The sequence below is a fragment of the Oncorhynchus clarkii genome, chromosome 7 (assembly GCF_045791955.1).
Source record: "Oncorhynchus clarkii lewisi isolate Uvic-CL-2024 chromosome 7, UVic_Ocla_1.0, whole genome shotgun sequence".
Lineage (NCBI taxonomy): Eukaryota > Metazoa > Chordata > Actinopteri > Salmoniformes > Salmonidae > Oncorhynchus > Oncorhynchus clarkii.
The window spans coordinates 36,304,108-36,325,498 of NC_092153.1; the positions used below are offsets into that span (position 1 = coordinate 36,304,108).

At 43.9% G+C, this 21,391-nt stretch overlaps 1 protein-coding gene across 2 annotated transcripts in view; it reads right to left on the bottom strand.

Annotated features, from left to right (window-relative positions):
- Positions 1 to 21,182, bottom strand: part of LOC139413244 (kinesin-like protein KIF21B) — a 121,161-nt gene extending 99,979 nt beyond the window's left edge. For both annotated transcript variants that reach the window (XM_071160386.1, XM_071160385.1), the window contains exon 1: positions 20,798 to 21,182. In XM_071160386.1, coding sequence (XP_071016487.1) covers positions 20,798 to 20,838 — 41 coding nt within the window. In that variant the 5' untranslated portion in view covers positions 20,839 to 21,182. The remainder of the gene's footprint in view (positions 1 to 20,797) is intronic.
- Positions 21,183 to 21,391: the final 209 nt, after the last annotated feature.

The window sequence follows — 21,391 nt, forward strand, 5'->3', positions numbered from 1 at the left end:
GAGGACATCCACAATTGACTCTCTCTCCCTCTAACCTCCCTGCCCCGCTCTGTCTATTCTTTAAACACACAGTGCTCACTCTCCTCTTTATTTTTATTTCCTCTTAAATTTAACTAGGCAAGTCAGTTAAGAACAAATGCTTATTTACAATGACAGCCTACCGAAAGACAAAAAGGCCTCCAGCGAGAATGGGGATTAAAATGTTTAAATATATATAAAAAAAAATATAGGACAAAACACATATCACGACAAGAGAGACACCACAACACTACATAAAAGAGAGACAACATACCATGGCGGCAACACATGACAACACAGCATAGTAGCAACACAACATGGCAGCAGCACAAAGCATGGTACAAACATTATTGGGCACAGACAACAGCACAAAGGGCAAGAAGGTAAACACGAAGCAGCCACAACTGTCAGTAAGAGTGTCCATGATTAAGTCTTTGAATAAAGAGATGGAGATAAAACTGTCCAGTTTGAGTGTTTTTTACAGCTCGTTCCAGTCGCTAGCTGCAGCAAACTGAAAAGAGGAGCGACCCAGGGACGTGTGTGCTTTGGGGACCTTTAACAGAATGCGACAGGCAGAACGGGTGTTGTATGTGGAGGATGAGGGCTGCAGTTGGTATCTCAGATAGGGGGGAGTGAGGCCTGAGAGGGTTTTATAAATAAGCATCAACTTGCAGCGTGTATACTGAGATGACCAGTTTACAGAGGAGCATAGAGTGCGGTGATGTGTCCTATAAGGAGCATTGGTGGCAAATCTGATGGCCGATTGATAAAGAACATCTAGCCGCTCGAGAGCAACCTTACCTACCGATCTATAAATTACATCTCCGTAATTTAGCATGGGTTGGATGGTCATCTGAATCAGGGTTAGTTTGGCAGCTGGGGTGAAAGAGAAGCAATTACGATAGAGGAAACCATGTCTAGATTTAACCTTTGCCTGCAGCTTTGATATGTGCTGAAAGAAGGACAGTGCACCATCTAGCCATACTCCCAAGTACATGTATGAGGTGACTATCTCAAGCTCCAAACCTGCAGAGGTAGTAATCACACTGGTGGGAAGAGGGGCATTCTTCTTACCAAACCACATTACCTTTATTTTGGAGGTGTTCAGAACAAGGTTAAGGGCAGAGAAAGCTTTTTGGAAACTAAGAAAGCTTTGTTGTAGAGCGTTTAACACAAAATCCAGGGAGGGGCCAGCTGAGTATAAGACTATCATCTCAATATAAATGGATGAGAGAGCTTCCTACTGCCTGAGCTATGTTGTTGATGTAAATTGAGAAGAGTGTGGGGTCAGGATCAAGCCTTGGGGTACTCCCTTGGTGACAGGCAGTGGCTGAGACAGCAGATGTTCTGACTTTATACACTGCACTCTTTGAGAGAGTTGAACAGAGCACCTCCCCACATTTTCACTCCCCCCGCTCACCTATTCTATTTCCTTCCCTTTATCACCCCCTCTCTCCTTCTTTTCAGGCCAGAGGGACCACAGCAGACAGTGAATGGCCCTGATGTCATTAACTAGCTGCAGTTCTTTGTGCTGAGCTAGCCAATCCACAGATAACGGTCTTCTGTCCTAAAGAACTGCCCCACCACCGCCACCACCCCCCCCCCCCCCCATGCTACACAGCTGGGTGTAACCTCACACTCATCAACAGGTCATTCAAATGCATACATCCTCTCGACAATATAATTCTCTTACATTCTGATAAGTGAGTCTACAGGGCATTTGGAAACTATTCAGACCCGTTGACTTTCTCAACATTTAGTTACGTTACGGCCTTGTTCTAAAAATGGATTGAATAGTTTCTCTCTCATCAACACACAATACCCCGTAATGACAAAGCAAAAACAGTTGTTTTTTTCAATTTGACACACAAAAAAAATTAAACAACTGAAATATCACATTTACATAACTATTCGGACACTTTACTCAGTATTTTGTTGAAGCACTTTTGGCAGCGATTACAGCCTCAAGTCTTCTTGGGAATGGCGCTTCAAGCTTGGCACACCTGTATTTGGGGAGTTTCTCCCAGTATTCTCTGCATATCCTCTCAAGCTCTGTCAGGTTCAATGGGGAGTGCCAACCAGCTAGTTTCAGGTCTCTCCATAGATGTTCGATCGGGTTCAAGTCCGGGCTCTGGCTGGGCCACTCAAGGACATTCAGAGACTTGTCTCAAAGCCACTCCTGCATTGTCTTGGCTGTGTGCTTAGGGTCATTGTCCTGTTGGAAGGTGAACCCTCGCTCTGGAGCAGATTGTCATCAAGGATCTCGCTGTACTTTGCTCCGTTTACCTTTCCCCTCGATCCTGACAAGTCTCCCAGTCCCTGCCACTGAAAAACATCCCCACAGCATGATGCTGCTACCACCATGCTTCACCGTAGGGATGGTGCCAGTTTTCCTCCAGACATGACACTTGGCATTCAGCAGTTCACTCTTGGTTTCAATAAACCAAAGAATCTTGTTTCTCGTGTTCTGAGTCCTTTAGGTGCCTTTTGGCAAACTCCAAGTGGGCTGTCATGTGCCTTTTACTGAGGAGTGGATTCCGTCTGGCCACTCTACCATAAAGGCCTGATTGGTGGAGTACTGCATAGATGGTTGTCCTTCTGGAAGGTTCTCCCATCTCCACAGAGGAACTCTGGAGCTCTGTCAGAGTGACCATCAGGTTCTTGATCACCTCCCTGACCAAGGCCCTTCTCCCCTGATTGCTCAGTTTGGCCATACGGCCAGCTCTAGGAAGAGTCTTGGTGGTTCCAAACTTCTTCTATTTAAGAATTATGGAGGCCACTGTGTTCTTGGGTTCCTTCCATGCTGCAGACATTTCTTGGTAATCTTCCTCAGATCGGTGCCTAGACACAATTGTGTCTGGGAGCTCTATGGACAATTCCTCCAACCTCATGGCTTGGTTTTTGCTCTGACATGCACTGTCAAGGTTGGGATCTTATATAGACAGGTGTTTCCCTTTCCAAATCATGTCCAATCAATTGAATTTACCACAGGTGGACTCCAATCAAGTTGTAGAAACATCTCAAGGATGATCAATGGAAACAGGATGCGCCTGAGCTCAATTTTGAGTCTCATAGCAAAGTTTCTGAATAATTATGTAAATAAGTTTTTTTTATTTATTTTTTTATAATACATTTACAAACATTTCAAAAAACCTGTTGTCACTTTGTCATTATGGGGTATTGTGTGTAGATTGTACATGTTAAATGTATTTTTTTTAAACATGTTAATAAATACATGTTTTTCTCATCAATTTTAGAATCAGGCTGTAACATAAACTCTGGAAAAAGTCAAGGGGTCTGAATAATTTCCGAATGCACTGTATATAAACCAGGTAGTTTGGGTCTTCGATGCCGATTGGCTGAAACAGCATTTCAGTCGTGAGTATATTAGACAATATATGAAGAGATGGAGACCCGCACACTGTTCAAAACTGAGGCTTGATTGCAAAATAAAGATATTTATTAAAACATCATGGTGCCCCAAAATGCAAGAAAGTGCATAAATGAAAGGTGAAAACAAAACACAAATGTTTCAGACAATTTACCATGGGTATGACGCAAAACTACTTGTTTACTGTTATATGTACAGTATATCACAAAAGTGAGTACACCCCTCACATTTTTGTAAATATTTGAGTATATCTTTTCATGTGACAACACTGGAGAAATGACACTTTGCTACAATGTAAAGTAGTGAGTGTACAGCTTGTATAACAGTGTAAATTTGCTGTCCCCTCAAAATAACTCAACACACAGCCATTAATGTCTAAACCGCTGGCTACAAAAGTGAGTACACCCCTAAGTGAAAATGTCCAAATTGGGTGTCAATATTTTGTGTGGCCACCATCATTTTCCAGCACTACCTTATCCCTCTTGGGTATGGAGTTCACCAGAGCTTCACAGGTTGCCACTGGAGTCCTCTTCCACTCCATGACGACATCACGGAGCTGGTGGATGTTAGAGACCTTGCACTCCTCCACCTTCCGTTTGAGGATGCCCCACAGATGCTCAATAGGGTTTCGGTCTGGAGACATGCTTGGCCAGTCCATCACCTTTACCCTCAGCTTCTTTAGCAAGGCAGTGGTCGTCTTGGAGGTGTGTTTGGGGTCGTTATCATGTTGGAATACTGGACATGGTTCCAGTAATCAATGTCCTTAGTCTGCTTGTCTTCAGCAAACTGTTTGCGGGCTTTCTTGTGCATCATCTTTAGAAGTGGCTTCCTTCTGGGACGACAGCCATGCAGACCAATTTGATGCAGTGTACAACGTATGGTCTGAGCACTGACAGGCTGACCCCCCCACCCCTTCAACCTCTGCAGCAATGCTGGCAGCACTCATACGTCTATTTCCCAATAGATATGGATATGACGCTGAGCACGTGCACTCAACTTCTTTGGTCAACCATGGCGAGGCCTGTTCTGAGTGGAACCTGGCCAGTTAAACAGCTGTATGGTCTTGGCCACCATGCTGCAGCTCAGTTTCAGGGTCTTGGCAATCTTCTTATAGCCCAGGTCATATTTATGTAGAGCAACAATTCTTTTTTTCAGATCTTCAGAGAGTTCTTTGCCATGAGGTGCCATGTTAAACTTCCAGTGACCAGTCAGTATGAGGGAGTGTGAGAGGGATGACACCAAATTTAACACACCTGCTCCCCAGTCACACCTGAGACCTTGTAACACTAACGAGTCACATGACACCGGGGAGGGAAAATGGCTAATTGGGCCCAATTTGGACATTTTCACTTATTATACTCACTTTTGTTGCCAGCGGTTTAGACATTAATGGCTGTGTGTTGAGTTATTTTGAGGGGACAGCAAATTTACACTGTTATACAAGCTGTACAGTCACTGCTTTACATTGTAACAAGGGGTGTACTCACTTTTGTGATATACTGTATGTTGGTAACCGGTTTATAATTGCAATAAGGCAAGACACCTCAGGGGTTTGTGCTATATGACCAATATACCACTGCTAAAGGCTGTATCCAGGCAGTCTGCTTTGCGTCATGCATAAGAACAGCCGTTAGGCGTGGTATATTGGCCATTATAAACTGGGTGGTTTGAGCACTGAATGCTGACTGGCTGACAACAGTGGTATATCAGAACGTATACCACGGGTATGACAAAACATTTATTTTTACTGCTCTAATTACGTTGGTACCCAGTTTATAATAGAAATAAGGCACCTCTGGGTTTTGTGGTATATGGCCAATATACCGGGCTGTCAAGGTACAAATCTGTCGTTCTGCCCCTGAACAGGCAGTTAACCCACTGTTCCTATGCCGTCATTGTAAATAAAAATGTGTTCTTAAATGACTTGCCTAGTTAAATAAAGGTAAAAAATAAATACCACGACTAAGGCCTGTATCCAGACACTCCGCGATGCGTTGTGCGTAAGAACAGCCCTTAGGCGTGATATATTGACCATATACCACAAAACCCGAGGTGCCTTATTGCTTAAATATACCACACCAGCTCGGACCTTATTGCTCAAATATCTAGGCCTGGGCTACATATATCGTGATCTGAAAGGCTACATTCCACATAACCTACTGACAACTGAGTCTGTGTAAATCAATGTAAAAGTCAGATCTGAATGTGAGATGGTCTGTAAACTGTATCTTTTAAGAAATTAAATGGCTTTGAAAAAGCCCTCTCTTTTTAGGTAACCTGATTGACTGGGATGACATCTGATATCAATAGGATGCAAATGATCCAACTGACTCTCAACAGACGGTCTTTCAAAACCTGTGAACATTCAAATAATGCTCTGACTGTGTGCGCACTGTTGCATGCGCTGACAACAGAGAGAGAGTTGCTCAGCAGCTTCAGAAACAGGAAGAGAACAGGAAGTGTGAGGGAGGCCCACGCGGCCTGACAGGAAGTTATTCTGCAACAGAAACATTGTCTGATGAACCCAGAGGAGTTCATTAACAACTACACTAACATAACACCTTGAGGGACACACACTAACAGAGAAATAAACACACACACACACACACACATATATATAGAAACACACACACGCAGAGAACCAAACGCAGAAAAATAAACTCACAGACACAAACACACAACACCTCCACTACACACTGAAACACACGGGTCATGTGGAATCTACAGGGAGGGGGAATTTGTTATCCAAACTGCTCACGGAGGATATTAAAATCAGACACATTACCACAGAAGCACGATAATCAACATCTCACACAGTATAGTTTCGGAATTAGCTAGTAAGCTGTCGTCCACAGTCCCTGGGCAGGCTATATATAGATCAAAACATACTGCATAAAATCAAACTAAATCAAACATTGACACATCTCCATTTTCATAATCTCCATATTCATCTGATTTGAAATCATAGAAATATAGATAATAGAATTTACATTCCCATTGACCTTTGACAGTGGGTGGACCGGCGGCCATCATTGTGGTAGTAGTTGGAAGTAAAAATGTCAATTCAATTTAACATGTCAATGGCGTACCAGCTAAATCGCAGTGCTCTGAACGGATAGGTCCATTCTATGAACTATATTGAAATTACACCCACCCTGTATTTAAGAGTATGCTGTGTCTCAACCGTTGGCGGGCACAACACACGCACCTCAAATTATGTAAATTAGCGTTTAAAACTACAACAAATGCGCAAAAAAAATGTATGCAGTTTACACGTTTTTTGGGGGATAATTGATGTTAAAGGTTAAAAGGTTTTTTAACTACCAAATGCAACCGTCAATCTTTTCCAGTGATGAAGACAGAAGTCTCATGGTATAGTAGGGTACGCATTAGACTTGGGCGGTATAATGTATATACCCTATGTCAGGGTATTTTTAAATACGCACAATAGGATTTTCAATAGCTCAAACAATGTTTAGCTTATTTTTTCATGAATGTGAATATATTGAATATTTTCAAATGAATCCCTGCAGTCAACTTGTGCCCTAGGTGAAAAGACAAAGCAGATCATGTTCCTCATTTCAGCTTTTGCGTAATTTTTTTAAACTGTTCCCCAAAGCAGCTGATTGAGCCAGTCACATAGTAGGAGAGAAAGAGCACACGGTGCAAACGGAAGCTTTCATGACGTGACGACCCACTGTTGCGCAGCGCAAGAGAGAGGATCAAGTTACACTTGAAATTCACTACTAACGTTCGCCAGCTAAATATCTTATAACTATACTGAACAAAAACATAATTGCAACATGTAAAGTGTTGGTCCCCTATTTCATGAGCTGAAATAAAAGATCCCAGAAACGTTCCAAATGCACAAAAAGCCAATTTCTCTCAAATTCTGTGCACAAATTTGTATACATCCCTGTTAGTGAGCATTTCTCCTTTGACAAGATAATACATCCTGACAGGTGTGGTATATCAAGAAGCTGATTAAACAGCATGATCATTACACAGGTGCACCTTATGCTGGGGACAATAAAAGGCCAGTAAAATATGCAGTTTGTCACACAGCATAATGCCACAGATGTCTCAAGTTTTGAGAATGCATGCAATTGGCATGCTGACTGCAGGAATGTCTACCAGAGCTGTTTCCAGAGAGTGTAATGTTCATTTCTCTACCATAAGCCTCCTCCAACGTTGGTTTAGAGAATTTGGCAGTACGTCCATCCGGCCTCACACCCGCAGACCATGTGTAACCACACCAGCCCAGGACCTCCACATCCGGCTTCGTCACCTGCGGGATCGTCTGAGACAAGCCACCAAGCTGATGAAACTGAGGAGTATTTCTATCTGTAAAAAAAGCCCTCCCAGAGTTTTTTTTTTTGGGGGGGGGGCTCATGGCCCTCCCAGGCCCACCCAAGGCGGTGCCCCTGCTCAGTCATGTGAAATCCATAGATTAGGGACTAATTTAAAAAATAATAATCGTTGAAAATGCAAAATCGTTGAAAATGCTGCATGTTCTGTTTATATTTTTGTTCAATATGTAAGTTTCACTATCTAAGATGTGCCAACAAAAAAAAGGTCTCCAGCAATGCATTTGGTTTGCTAACTTGCAAGCTAAGTCACAAGCTTAAAAGATAAAGCTTCTTGGTTACAGCAAGAGACAGCCAATCCACTCCTGGATTAAGTTCCCTGCTGTCTGATATTTGTTTTGTGAGTGCAGCAAACCATTTGAGATAGTTATACAACTTCATGAGCTGGGGTGTCTTTAGTCGATGCAATTTGTTTAATGTTCGCTTGCACTTGCTACCATTTAGCTAGCGTCTGCTATGGGAATTCAGTAGTACTTTGTTAGCATGCATATTTCAAAATAATAATAATAATAATATATTTGAAAAGAAATACACTATTTATACAGAAGTATGTGGACACCCCTTCAAATGAGTGGATTCAGCTATTTCAGCCACACCCATTGCTGACAGGTGTACAAAATCGAGCACACTTCCATGCAATCTCCATAGACAAACATTGGCAGTGAAATGGCCTTACTGAAGAGCTCAGTGACTTTCAATGTGGCACCGTCATAGGATGCCGCCTTTCCAACAAGTCAGGTCGCCAAATGTCTGCCCTGCTAGAGCTGCCCTGGTCAACTGGAAGTGCTATTATTGTGGAGGTGGAAACATCTAGGAGCAACAACGGCTCAACCGCGAAGTGGTAGGCCACACAAGCTCACAGAACGGGGCCGCCGAGATCTGAAGTGCGTAGCACATATAAATCGTCTGTCCTCGGTTGCAACACCACCGAATTCCAAACTTCCTCTGGAAGCAACATCAGCACAAGAACTGTTGGGCGGTAGCTTCATAAAATGGGCTTCCTTGGCCGAGCAGCCGCACACAAGCCTAAGATCGCCATGTGCAATGCCAAGCGTCGGCTGGAGTGGTGTAAAGCTTGCCGCAATTGGACTCTGGAGCAGTGGAAACACGTTCTCTGGAATGAAGAATCACACTTTACCATCTGGCAGTCTGACGTACAAATCTGGGTTTGGCAGATGCCAGGAGAATGCCTGCCCCAATGCATAGTGCCAACTGTAAAGTTTGGTGGAGGGGGAATAATGGTCTGGGGCTGTTTTTCATGGTTTGGGCTAGGCCCCTTATTTCCAGTGAAGGGAAATCTTAATGCTACAGCATACAATGATGTTCTAGACGATTCTGTGCTTCCAACTTTGTGGCAACAGTTTGGGGAAGGCCCATTCCTGTTTCAGCATGACAATGCCCCTGTGCACAAAGCGAGGTCCATACAGAAATGGTTTGTTGAGATAGGTGTGGAAGAACTTTACTGGCCTGCACAGAGCCCTAACCTCAACCCCATCGAAACACCTTTGGGATGAATTGGAAAACCGACCTCGAGCCAGGCCAAATCGCCCAAAATCATTGCCCGACTTCCCTAATGCTCTTGTGTCTGAATGGAAGCAAGTCCCCGCAGCAATGTTCCCACATCTATTGGAAAGCCTTCCCAGAAGAGTGGAGGCTGTTACAGCAGCAAAGGGGGGACCAACTCCATATTAATGCCCGTGATTTTGGAATGAGATGTCCACATACTTTTGGTCATGTAGTGTAGCACCCCCTTGTGTGCACTGCCGCGAATACCGTATACCCCGGTAAGGTACAGAAACGGTATGAAGGTATGAAAATCTGGATGCCGCCCAACCCTAGTATGCATAATGGTTCAATTTTGAGCACCTCTATCTCCTGAATGTTTTGGCATTCTGATACCAAAAATGTCACTTCTGACCATTTCTACCGTGGGCAAATATGTATGGAAGGTTTCGTTCAAACAAAAAGGGGTGCGGTCAAAAAGTGATTGAAATCAAATGGAACGACCTTCTTATAAAACAGCCAGGCAGTGAACAGGGCACCTACAGTCCTACTGTAATCCCCCAGGACTTATAATAACAAAATAATACTGTTGATTCCTGATAAATGCTACAGCTTCTGTACTGCCATGAGTTTGCACTTATCGATTCGACTGTATACCGTGGCATTGCATTTTTTCCTCGTCCTAATCACCGATCTAGCACAGTAGGGATCCCTACTATATCCAATAGAGCCATGATAGATCAAAATAAGGATTCCACAATAAAGCTTTCACTATCCTGACAGATAAGTGGTTAGTGATCAGTGGTTACTTCTAGTAATGGAGGGTTAATGGGTAATAAACCCTGTATTCATATCAGCCAATATAAATGTGCCAATTGGGCCAGTAGTATACAGTATTAAGTAAGTCTGCGTTGAGTTAAGGCTTTTCTGTACATTACTGATCTTAACGGCACCGTGCTTTGTTGACTCTTCCATGCTTCGGTCTCTGCAACCTTCCCAGTTCCATTCGGGAACGTCTTTCGTTCAGCACTCCCTGACAAATTACTTTCTCTAATGACTAGAGGTCAGAGACCATGTGACCAAGGTGAAGAGGCTAGAGTGTGTGTGTGTCTGTGTGTGTGTGTTTGTGTGTGTCTGGAGAGGGACCTCTATGAAGGTGTTGTTGGCAGATCCGGTGTCCTGTTTGAATGCCCTGGTAACACTTTCAGTTGCTGTTATACCGGTGTTGTAACACTGTAATTAGCTACACGAGTAACATTGTATTGCGTCCTCCCCTGCATCCAATCCCAGAAAGCGATATAGTTGAACACTTGCTTTCACTTATCCTATTATGTTCGATTGCTCATGCAATCCAGCTTTACTTCAAGGAAGGGTGGAGAGAGGGATGCATTTTATAGGCTACAGTAAGTATCTGTAGCCTTGAACAGCTCTTAACAGGAGATAGCCATTAGGCACTGAAGCCTTATGAGGGGACAATGAGGGCAGGGGGCCAGTCACCCATTTGTGGTCGGTTTGGTTAGATTATTTCGGGGAGAATTCTCCACTTAAATGTTGCTTGCGTACAACATACAGCAACATATTTCATCCGAAATGAAGTGAAAACTATTTGAAAGAACAGCACAGTGCTCTTCCAAAAATCAGCCTAATGCTCGATGAGGCTACTAGTGTGAATAAAAACAGTGCCTTGATTGTTAACATCAGACTTCGGCTGGCAGATATGGATGTACCGTCAAACATTTTTGTTGATCTTGTGGAACTGGAGGACTTGTCAGCTGGGGGAATTGTCCGTAATCTGCATTAGAGGGTGTAAAGTTTACTGAGGACTTTCTCTCCAAAACCCTCATTGGAATTACGTGTGGTGGTGCGTCTGTCATGCTGGGACACAAGAGCGGAGTAGCAACAAAGCTCCAGGCCCTCTTCCCTAATATAACTGCTCGGCACACAGGCTTGAGCTCACATTCGGCGATGTGGTAAAAGAGATGGGAGCCATCAATCCTTTGAAAATACTTATGGACAAGCATATGTGCTTCATACCATATCCAATCCAAAAAAGCGAATGGAGCTGAGGGAGTGCATAGAGAGTTTAGACATTTAGCTGTACTACAATCGACAGGATCTTGGACACTAAGATGGGTGGCATCCAGTTTTAGAACTGTCGAGTCCGTGTGGAAAAATGACCCGGCTCGTCACAAGCATTTCACCACAGCAGCTGAGGAGGCCTCCTGCGACGGTGTGACCCGTCCGAGCTAGTGGCCTTACCATGAGCATATCCTCGCATGCGTTTGTCAACGATCTAGGCCTTATGTGTGATGCACATCAGGAACTATCCGAATTGTCACTCGAGCTCCGAAAGAGAGACTGCACAATTATTACTGCATGCGGGGCAGTCACCAGGGGAAGCGAGGGTGTTCAGTGCAAATGGCAGAGCAGCCAGGCTGACACACACAACTCAGCCACACAGGGATTCAGGAGAACTCTTTCTAAGGCGTCAAACTGAATGGTTGAAGACCCAGCGGCAGAGTCCTTAATCAGAGGGAGTTTTTCTCGAGCCCGGCGAGGAACCACGGAGGCTAGAATGATCTCTTAAGGAGGACAGACGGTGGACAATACAGGACACTGAGGAGCTGAAGATGCTTTACGCGCAATACTGGCCTGGCCGGAGGACGTAGGAGCAATGTATGGAGAAACAGAGGTAGAATCTCTCGACCCGCGGTTCGGCATCGACAGTCCATGTACGGTCATACGGACCTACATGGACACGAATGGTAATGATAAAGGACACATTCCAGGTGGACATAAAGTGCTGGTGATCAGCGGTCAGCACCGTCCCCATCTCCGGGGATTTTCTCAAAACAAATCTGATTTGCACCTCGACCCGCGCCTCTCCGCATACCTCCACCATATCAGGGCTACTCTTTCTGAACCTTGTTGGCCCACCCCCTTGACCAAATTCAACCCAGTCCCCCTGTGGGAGGTCATGGGATTGCTAAAGGACACAGATGTTGTCACAGACACCAGGAGCAAGACAAGAAATAGGGAGGAGACGCACAAGGAAAGGGCTGTGTTATGGGAGGTTTTGGAAAACTAAAAGGGGCACAGTGAAGTTAATCGGAATAAGCGCTTCATATCATCGCATAGGCACGAGGCCTGTAAATTATAATAGGTGTTCTGCTGTAGCCTACATCGATGTATTTTATTGGAAGTATATTCTGATATCACAATCATTTGACTTGATAGGTTTGTTCGACTGCTACATTGACATCCTGAAAAGCATACGAAATGCACGTCTTGTAAGCCCCACAGCTATGTGTGCATATGCATATGGCAGGTGTTTTGCAATGGCGCCTAAAAATGTTGCTGTACACTGATGTCTAGAAAATGAGGCTATAAGAAAGTCAGACTTGTAAGCGCCACAGCTATACCAGAGCACGTGGGTGGGTATATTATACATGTTTGGGACGGTGGCTGTGAGAGAAACGCGCCAGTATCTCTCACGTAACTAGCATGACATTCACTGTCTATGATCTCTCTCCCGCTCTGCTCCGAAAGACACAAACATCTCTCGAGCGTTGCACTGAATCATTTAATTTAGACTCTGTGCGGTAGGCCACCAAAATATTTGATCAACTTCCAAATATTGTTTTGAGAGAGAGAGAGAGAAAGAGAGAGAGAGAGAGAGAGACTGACGTTTGGCACAAGTGCCACGCCCATCACCAGTGAGTGAGCTGTGCATCATTGTGTGTTAGTCAGTGAAACTGAAAAGCATTTTTTATGACTACAATTTCCTCCTCACATTGTAGCCTACAACATGTCTCCACACACCTAGGCCTAGGCAATTGATGGAATCAAGACCAGGTGGTTTTTTATTGATATCAGATTCTCAGTTTTGTAAGTGTCAAAGTAGCTTGCCATTCCGATCATTTGTGTGGTATTAACAAAGATTCAGCCAATGTCTCCAGTCACGTAAAATGACGTACATAGAATTGTATGAAATGCTTTTAGTAAAAGGCCAACATTTTCAATTTTTTTTTACCCACAAAAAATGTACCCCATGTATAAAACTTCTATACGTGTGTAACGGATGTGAAACGGCTAGCTTAGTTAGCGGTGGTCGCGCTAAATAGCGTTTCAATCGGTGACGTCACTTGCTCTGAGACCTTGAAGTAGTAGTTCCTCTTGCTCTGCAAGGGCCGCGGCTTTTGTGGAGCGATGGGTAACGATGCTTCGTGGGTGACTGTTGTTGATGTGTGCAGAGGGTCCCTGGTTCGCGCCCGGGTATGGGCGAGGGGACGGTCTAAAGTTATACTGTTACACGTGCCTCTACGCCACTACACAAATGCGATGAAATTAATGCAATGCTTTATAATAAAATTAGGTTTTTTTTCCTTCTCTTGTGCTCACTGCTTGTTCCGGCACCACCCGATTTACAAATTAAGCACTGGATACCTCGCAAAGAAACTGCTTTCTATCCCTTTCAATTGCTCATTCTTCTGTCACACATTCTTCTGTCACGCATTATTCTGTCACGCATTCCTCTCTCTCTCTCTTCTCTCCCAACACTAACCTAACGTAGCAGGTGTAAAAGAAACACACCGGCATGCAATGGATTACGGTCGTTGTTGTTAATAACCAAGTTTTCTGCGCTAAACTATGTCGAATGTCTCCCTACTACAGTTTGGCCTTGATCTGATTAATCTCTAGAGAAACTATGCAATGTGTGCGCATTGAGCTCACAGAAGAGAAAAAAACAGAAGGAAATGGAATTCAAAATAATTGAACCAATGATTTTGGTTAAATCTCTCAGCATCACACACACACACACACACACACAGATGTTCTGACCAAAGGCTAGTTCCCACCAGAGCCAGGCCTGTAAAGCAGACCCCCTAGGGAGGCTGTAGACCCAGTGAACGGGTCACAGTGTCAACAGGAAACAGACGCGACACACACACATCCTACACAGGACATAAGTTCAACAACCAAAACAAACCCTTTTTAAAAATGTATATTTATTCTACACCCCCTGGCTTCTGTCGTTGTATTCTAGGCTACTCACTGTTGTGTCAAGGGCAGACTGTCAATATCGTGGCCTGTAACAGTCTGAATGCAGACCAAAGTAGCAACGAAAAGTTGGTAGCAGAAAATCATTTCACACAACGCACGTTGCGTCACACAGACTGAAGTCAAAATTGTAAGCCATGGCGGTAACCACTGTGGTAAAACTTGTCTGCGATGATCACAAAAGACAAAGATCTCTCCTGCATGGGAACAGTGAACAAAGTACATCCTTGTATCTCTTTCCCTGTTCAATAATAACATATTCATCACAATAAAGTATTCATAATCATCTATTTCCAGCCTCATCATCACAAGAGGAGCAGAACAGAACATCAGACAATCTCAGCCCCCCCCCCCCCCCCCCCGGGCGCTTGACGGGTAATGTTGTTTAAGAGCACCCTGAAGAGGCGGCTGGCTGCTTGTCTGGTCAACTCTATTTAGAGCACATCTGTTGACCAGTGCTCTGATTTAAAAGTAGTGCACTGCATAGGGAATAGGGTGCCATTCGGGATGCCGGCCCTGTGTCATCTCCTCCAGTTTCGTCCAGTCGTCACAGGAGACATGCAGTCAACAGCCTCTCTCTGTCTTCTTTGTGTCTATTTATAACAAGATTGGCTGTTGACTCAACACCTTCACGTAAGACCTCTCTCTGGACTGCAATGAGGGGGGGTGAAAAGAGGAGGGGAGAGGAGGATGGAGCATGGAGGGGGACGCAGAGAGGGGCAAACATGGCCTGCAGATGAAATACTCAACAAATATACCCACACACCCAAAAGCACATGTTCACAAATGAGCTTGCACACACAGAGAAATACATGAAAAGCACGTATGCTTTCCCACACACACAGATTAAACAAAAATAAACACACACATGGCTTAGACCAAGCCATCAGCAACATAAATCTGTCAACCTCAAGCCAACACCAGCCCTCAAGATGGCATCGACAGCACTGGAAGTGTGTGATCTACTGTTTGGATGCAGGATTCTGGGTCATTGTGTAACAGGCTATCTGTATGTTGGCTGTATGTTCTCGGAATGTTGTTTAGTGAAGGCTTCCCAGACAGACAGGAAATTAACGGCTTCTCTGTCGTGACACAGACTGTGGAGGGGCGGGGGTATGGGGTCCAGCCTCTAGGTCAGGGTGGTGAATGACCTGACTTTGTTTGGCCATCAACACCTCCCTTCGCCGGCTCACACACGCACGAGCGTGCACACGCACTAGTCAAACCCAGACTTCTCTAAACGCAGTCCTTGAACTGAGGTTCCTCTGCTGCAGAACAGAATTCCGATTATAAATGTGGGAGCAATTACACAGCCATCCATCTAGTGTCTGTTATCAGTGGCCTGGCGTTCCCTGGAATAGTCTTCCCTGTCGTTACGAAGACAGTCCATCTCAAGGTGCATCCCACATGGCTCCCTATTTCCCAATATAGTGCACTATTTTTTACCAGGGCCCATTGAGATCAGTTCAAAAGTAGTGTATTGGGTGTGCTATTTGGGATGCATCCCTAGATTCACGGGAAGTCCTCTAGATCCGTGTGTTTGTATGCGTCCCTACTTCCTGTCACTACTAACGCTGCTTTCAGTGCCACCTATTAGGAACAGAGCAAATACACACACACACACACACACACTCACACACACACATTTTAGATCACACACGAAGAAGAGAACAGAGCATGCTTTTAAAATTCCTATTACAACAGTGGCACTATGGTTATTACATACCTCTGTGTGCTTATTTCGTGTTTGTTACTGAATTAACATTGGTTAGTATTGTTCAACTTTGTATGCTTACAGTAGGCCTATACCTAGCGCAGGGTAACTAATACTAATTACGTAAGTTGTACTTCCATAGTTACAAAATAATCTGTTTGAAAAATACAGATTTGAATAGAGAGACAGCTAACCATATATGGACAGTAGGCCTTGTCTCCTGCTGCTGTGTTGACAGGTCATGTCAGGCTCCGTCCGTCCGTCCGTCCGTCCGTCCGTCTGTCTGTGAACTATAACTGATACCGTTCACCTTCACTCATCCTCACATACCATCCCATCCCCGGCCAGTTAAATAAATCAATAGTAGGGCCTAGGCCTTTAACCCCACCTTACAGCACATCCAACTTCCTCATTTTTATTTTATTTTATTTATTTAACTAGGCAAGTCAGTTAAGAACAAATTCTTATTTACAATGATGGCCTAGGATCAGTGGGTTAACTGCCTTGTTCAGGGGCAGAACGACAGATTTTTACCTTGTCGGCTCGGGGATTCGATCTACTAAGGCTACCTGTCGCCCTAATACAAACAACAGATGAACAACAATGAACAAGCAGCATCGCTTTCTGCTTTTCACTCTTTTTGAAAAGCCTCAGCAAAATACTGGCTAAACCACTTCCTCTTTTTGACATTGTGACAAAGCGCAAAGGAACTAACTGACAGGCTGACTCTAATGCCAGGTTCTGCCCCGTGGTTTCGGCCCAATGTCTAACGGTCTCGTGCCACACCAGGGGGAGGGGGGGAATCAGGAAGCCAACCGTAATAATATTGATCGCCCCATTTTCCAATTTTCCCGTGCAGTGGCCCATGTGTGGTTGGGAGACTAAATGGTTACAAGGCTCGTAGCCTATAGCCAGTCAGCTGGATGCGTCCTTAAAATGCACCGTATTCTTTACTTATGGACCCTGGTAAAAAGAAGTGCACTATATAGGGAATAGGGTACCATTTGGGACGCATACAGCTGACAGACTATAGGCTACGAGCCTTATAACCATTTAGTCTCCCAACCACACATGGGCCACTGCACGGGAAAATGGGGCCATCAATATTACGGTTGACTTCAAAAAGGCCCTGATTCCGACCACCTTGCCACGGGGCAAAACCGTCTGGCTGCGACAAGGTTACCACTTGCGCACGCACACACAGAGAAAGAGAAACACACGCGCGCACATGACTGCAGATATACTATCCAATATACTAGCCCAATTAAGTCATGCCTTCTCACATTACTCGTCTATGTAGTCTACATCCAGTGAAGTACATTACGGAGTTCTAACCAAGCTGGGTGGTGATTAGGGCTGTGGCGGTGACCGGAGTCATGAAGGCAGTCAAATTCCACGTGACCGTTTAGTCACCGTAATTATGCTTCTCGAAGCTCTGATGCTGCCGATTATCATTAGTAGCCTACCAAACTAGCTACCAACTGGTACTCGGCACTCTACTGTCCCCCTAATCACTCTGACAATGTAAATGTAAAAAAATATATATAACACTTCACTTCATGTGGCACAGCATTTCTATAAGCTATGCGATCGCGGAAGAAAACCGAGTGATGGCCGCTAATAAAAAGAGGAGGATCTCATGAGTTTTCTATAGGCTAGGCCTACTGTATTTATTTCTCATCTTTCCTAATATTATGCACATTGCGTATAATTTACAAAAGGAGTATAGTTTGCCTGACTGGCATGAAAATAAACCACAGGGAAAAGCGTCCTCCTTTCGCTATTTAAGTGCATAGATTACATATTATTTTCCCGCTGCCCCTGTTTCGATACAGGTGCATGAGAATGGTCCATTCTCAATCGAAACAAATGTTACACATTTTATTTTGTATATGTAAAGAGAAGATTCAATCAAGAAGTCAATTATTTATTAGTCGGTTGGCATGGCTACCACAGCATTATGCTTAGTGGGACTATCATTTGTTTTTCAACAGGACAATGACCCAACACACCTCCAGGCAGTGTAAGGGCTATTTGACCAAGAAGGAGAGTGATGGAGTGCTGCATCAGATTACCTGGCCACCACAATCACCTGACCTGAACCCATTTGAGATGGTTTTGGATGAATTGGACCACTGAGTGAAGGATAAGGAGCCAACAAGTGCTCAGCATATGTGGGAACTTCTTCAATACTGTTGGAAAAGCTGGTTGAGAGAATGTCAAGAGTGTGCAAAGATGTCATCAAGGTAAAGGGTGGCTACTTTGAAGAATTTCAATTATAAAATATATTTTGATTTCAATAACACTTTTTTGATTACTACATGATTCCATATGTGTTATTTCACAGTTTTGTTGTCTTCACTATTATTCTACACTGTAGAAAATAGTACAAATAAAGAAAAACTCTGAAATGAGTAGGTGTGTCCAAACGTTTGACTTGTACTGTACACATTGGAATTGGATGAGGATGCGCGCAGTTGCATCCCGGATGAGCCGGTCTTCACTTGTATGTAGCCTGTGAGAAAGACCTGATCACGTGGAGGAGAGCCATGTGAGTGCGAGACGCTTCGGATTGCGCAGCACACTCAGGGAGAAGGGCGCAGTGCAGCAAGCCGGGCCCAAAGAGCATGGTTTTTTTTAGGGCGCATTATAGCCACAAAGGGGATGCTACTGTGAAATTCAAGGCATTATCAAGTGCTTATCAAATTGTGAATGAGAGACTATTGGTGTGTTCAGCCTGAGCAAAAAAACTAAGCAGAGCTCATGCCTTTCAAGCGACTTTTTTTCAAATCATTAGTCTAATCATGTATTAAAAATCTAAACATATAGCCCAACATTTGTAGAACAACTAAAGTTACATTAATAACTCTAAATTAAGCATATGAGTACCTGTTTCTTTGTTAAACGCTCAACACAGAATAGCCGCGCTCCCTCAAATAGTTTGGAGAAAATATGTATATATTTGTTCAACTGTATTCTTCATACTATGGAATAATATAAAATAATGCCACGGAATCATAAGCAAATCTTGTCTGCTAAATGAACTAGTTTAGCCCACAGCCATTTGGCATAACCACATCAGGACCGAGCATAAGGAGAACTCAGAGTATGCTATTCTGTTCTTCTGAAATAGACTACATTTTCTTCATATCATGTTTCTTTAGACCTGTCTAAAATAAATAATGCATTTATTGTAAAGGTGTAGGCGATATTACACTAAACTTAGACTTTTTGTTATGTGTGGAAGCCAGGAGATGCTAAATGGGTTTATGTTAATTAATGGTTAATTACCGTGAGACCGACAGTTATTTGTTTGACAATCACCGGCTGACGAAATTTCACGACCGCCACAGCCCTAGCGGTGATAGCCTACTGTGATATATATCATCCCCTTATGGCACGCAAATTAAACAGCGATTATGTCCAATATTCATCGATAACCTCACAACCCAGTCCCATGCATTCAGGGTTTGTTTTCAACAAAGGCAGTGAATAAATGTAAAGGACATGTCGTCGCTTTGGGGAACAGTTTCTTCATCTCGTTGTGATGCTCGACTCAAATGCAAAAACACATTTCAGCAAGGTCCAAAGCAAAAAAATTCTAACACTGAGTCATTGAGGGAAAGCAATTATGTTGTAACGATGAAAAGACACCCTATTGCAACAGCAACAACACATGGCATGGAGAGCTCACATGAAGAGAATTTGATATTATTGTGACTGGCAGAAATGCCCAACCTGATCTCAGAGCATTTCGTATTATTCTCTACGTAAATCTGAGGCACTCCATTTAGTATATGTATGGTATGTAATTACATTTTGAATGTCCATCATCGATCTCATATGATATGTTACGATTTACAATTCAAATTGTTTTAGGAATTTTCTAAATGTGCAATGTTATGAATTTTCAAAACGTATGATATGTTATGAATTCTAGCTAGGTATCTAACATTAGCTGGCTGGCTACCGTTAGTTAGGCTAGAGGTTAAGGCCAGGGTAAAGTTTAGGAGTTAGGTTAAAGGGTTAAGGGCATAGGAAGGGTTAGTTAACACGCCAAGTAGTTGCAATGTAGCAAAAAAGTAGTATGTAGTTGAAAAGTTGCTATTTAACTAAAATGCTGTCACTGATGATATTCAAATTTTGCAACCTTCATTTGCATTATACACCCACCTGTCCAACCAAACTACTTTCGTTTTTGCATTAAGTAACCTTCTGTCTTATGTAACCATACCAAACGTAACATATACTTACTTGCAGTTCAGCTTTACATTTACAATGCTACATCTAGTCTATGAGACCAGGCTGCAACGCCCCATGGATATGCTACCCCGCCAGCACCTGGGCTGAGGACTTTCAGAATCACACAACACTCATGATTTCAACCAACAGATCATTCAGCCTATCAGCATAATAGCACTGATCTCCTTAATCTTCTGCACCTATATGAAGGCATGCTCGCGCATGCTTTGCCTTATCTGCTCTGTGTACAGTAGCTAGAAGAACACCACCCATATGTTGCAACAGCAAGCCAAATTCTAACTGTACTAATGCAATTATTGCTCTACATATGGACAGCTAAATAACATCACCAGAGAATGCTTCTAGGACTCACATGTGAGCGAATCAATTAATTAATTGCCCGGTAACAGAGACACACAGTGACTGACAGACACACAATGCGCTCTGCAAAGGTCGGCAGAAATCTTTCAGTGGGCTTTCAGGGACCGCGAAGGGGCATACCTCAAAGAGACCTTCACACAGCAGTCGTTCTGGCTCGCCATCCTGTCCTCTTTCTTTCAGTGCTCCCCTCTGTTACAAAAGTATCTGAACTGTGCCAGTCAGAGTCCGTTTAGTGCGTAAAAATCCAGTGCTGCGTCAAACAAAAGCGCATGGAGCGGTACTTCAGGTTAGAAGCTCGGGCCGCGGTGCTGTCATCATAACCTGCCGTGGGTAATCCTGCTACCGTCGGCTTCTGCTTCTGTCCACGCTCACAATCTACACCTCCGATCTTCGCACGCGCTTTTCTTCTCCTTTCTTATTTATTTCGCCGCTGCTACATCCTGTTGTGTATGTGCGAAGTCTACAAACCGTTTCGGCGCTCATCCAAAACCACACAGTAACAGCCTTCTCTGCCTATTTATTGTCTGTCTCACATTGAATGTGCACAGCGGAGGCAGAGAGAGAAAACCATAGGGGGCGGGTGTGAATCGCATTTGATTGACAAGCTCTTAGCCACACATATCAAATGCTCCCGCCCCCGTCCTACCTAATAGGCCAATTAGGGAGCTCAGAGCCTCAAAGTCTCAGAGGCGCCCAATGGTGTGCGCGCGCGTG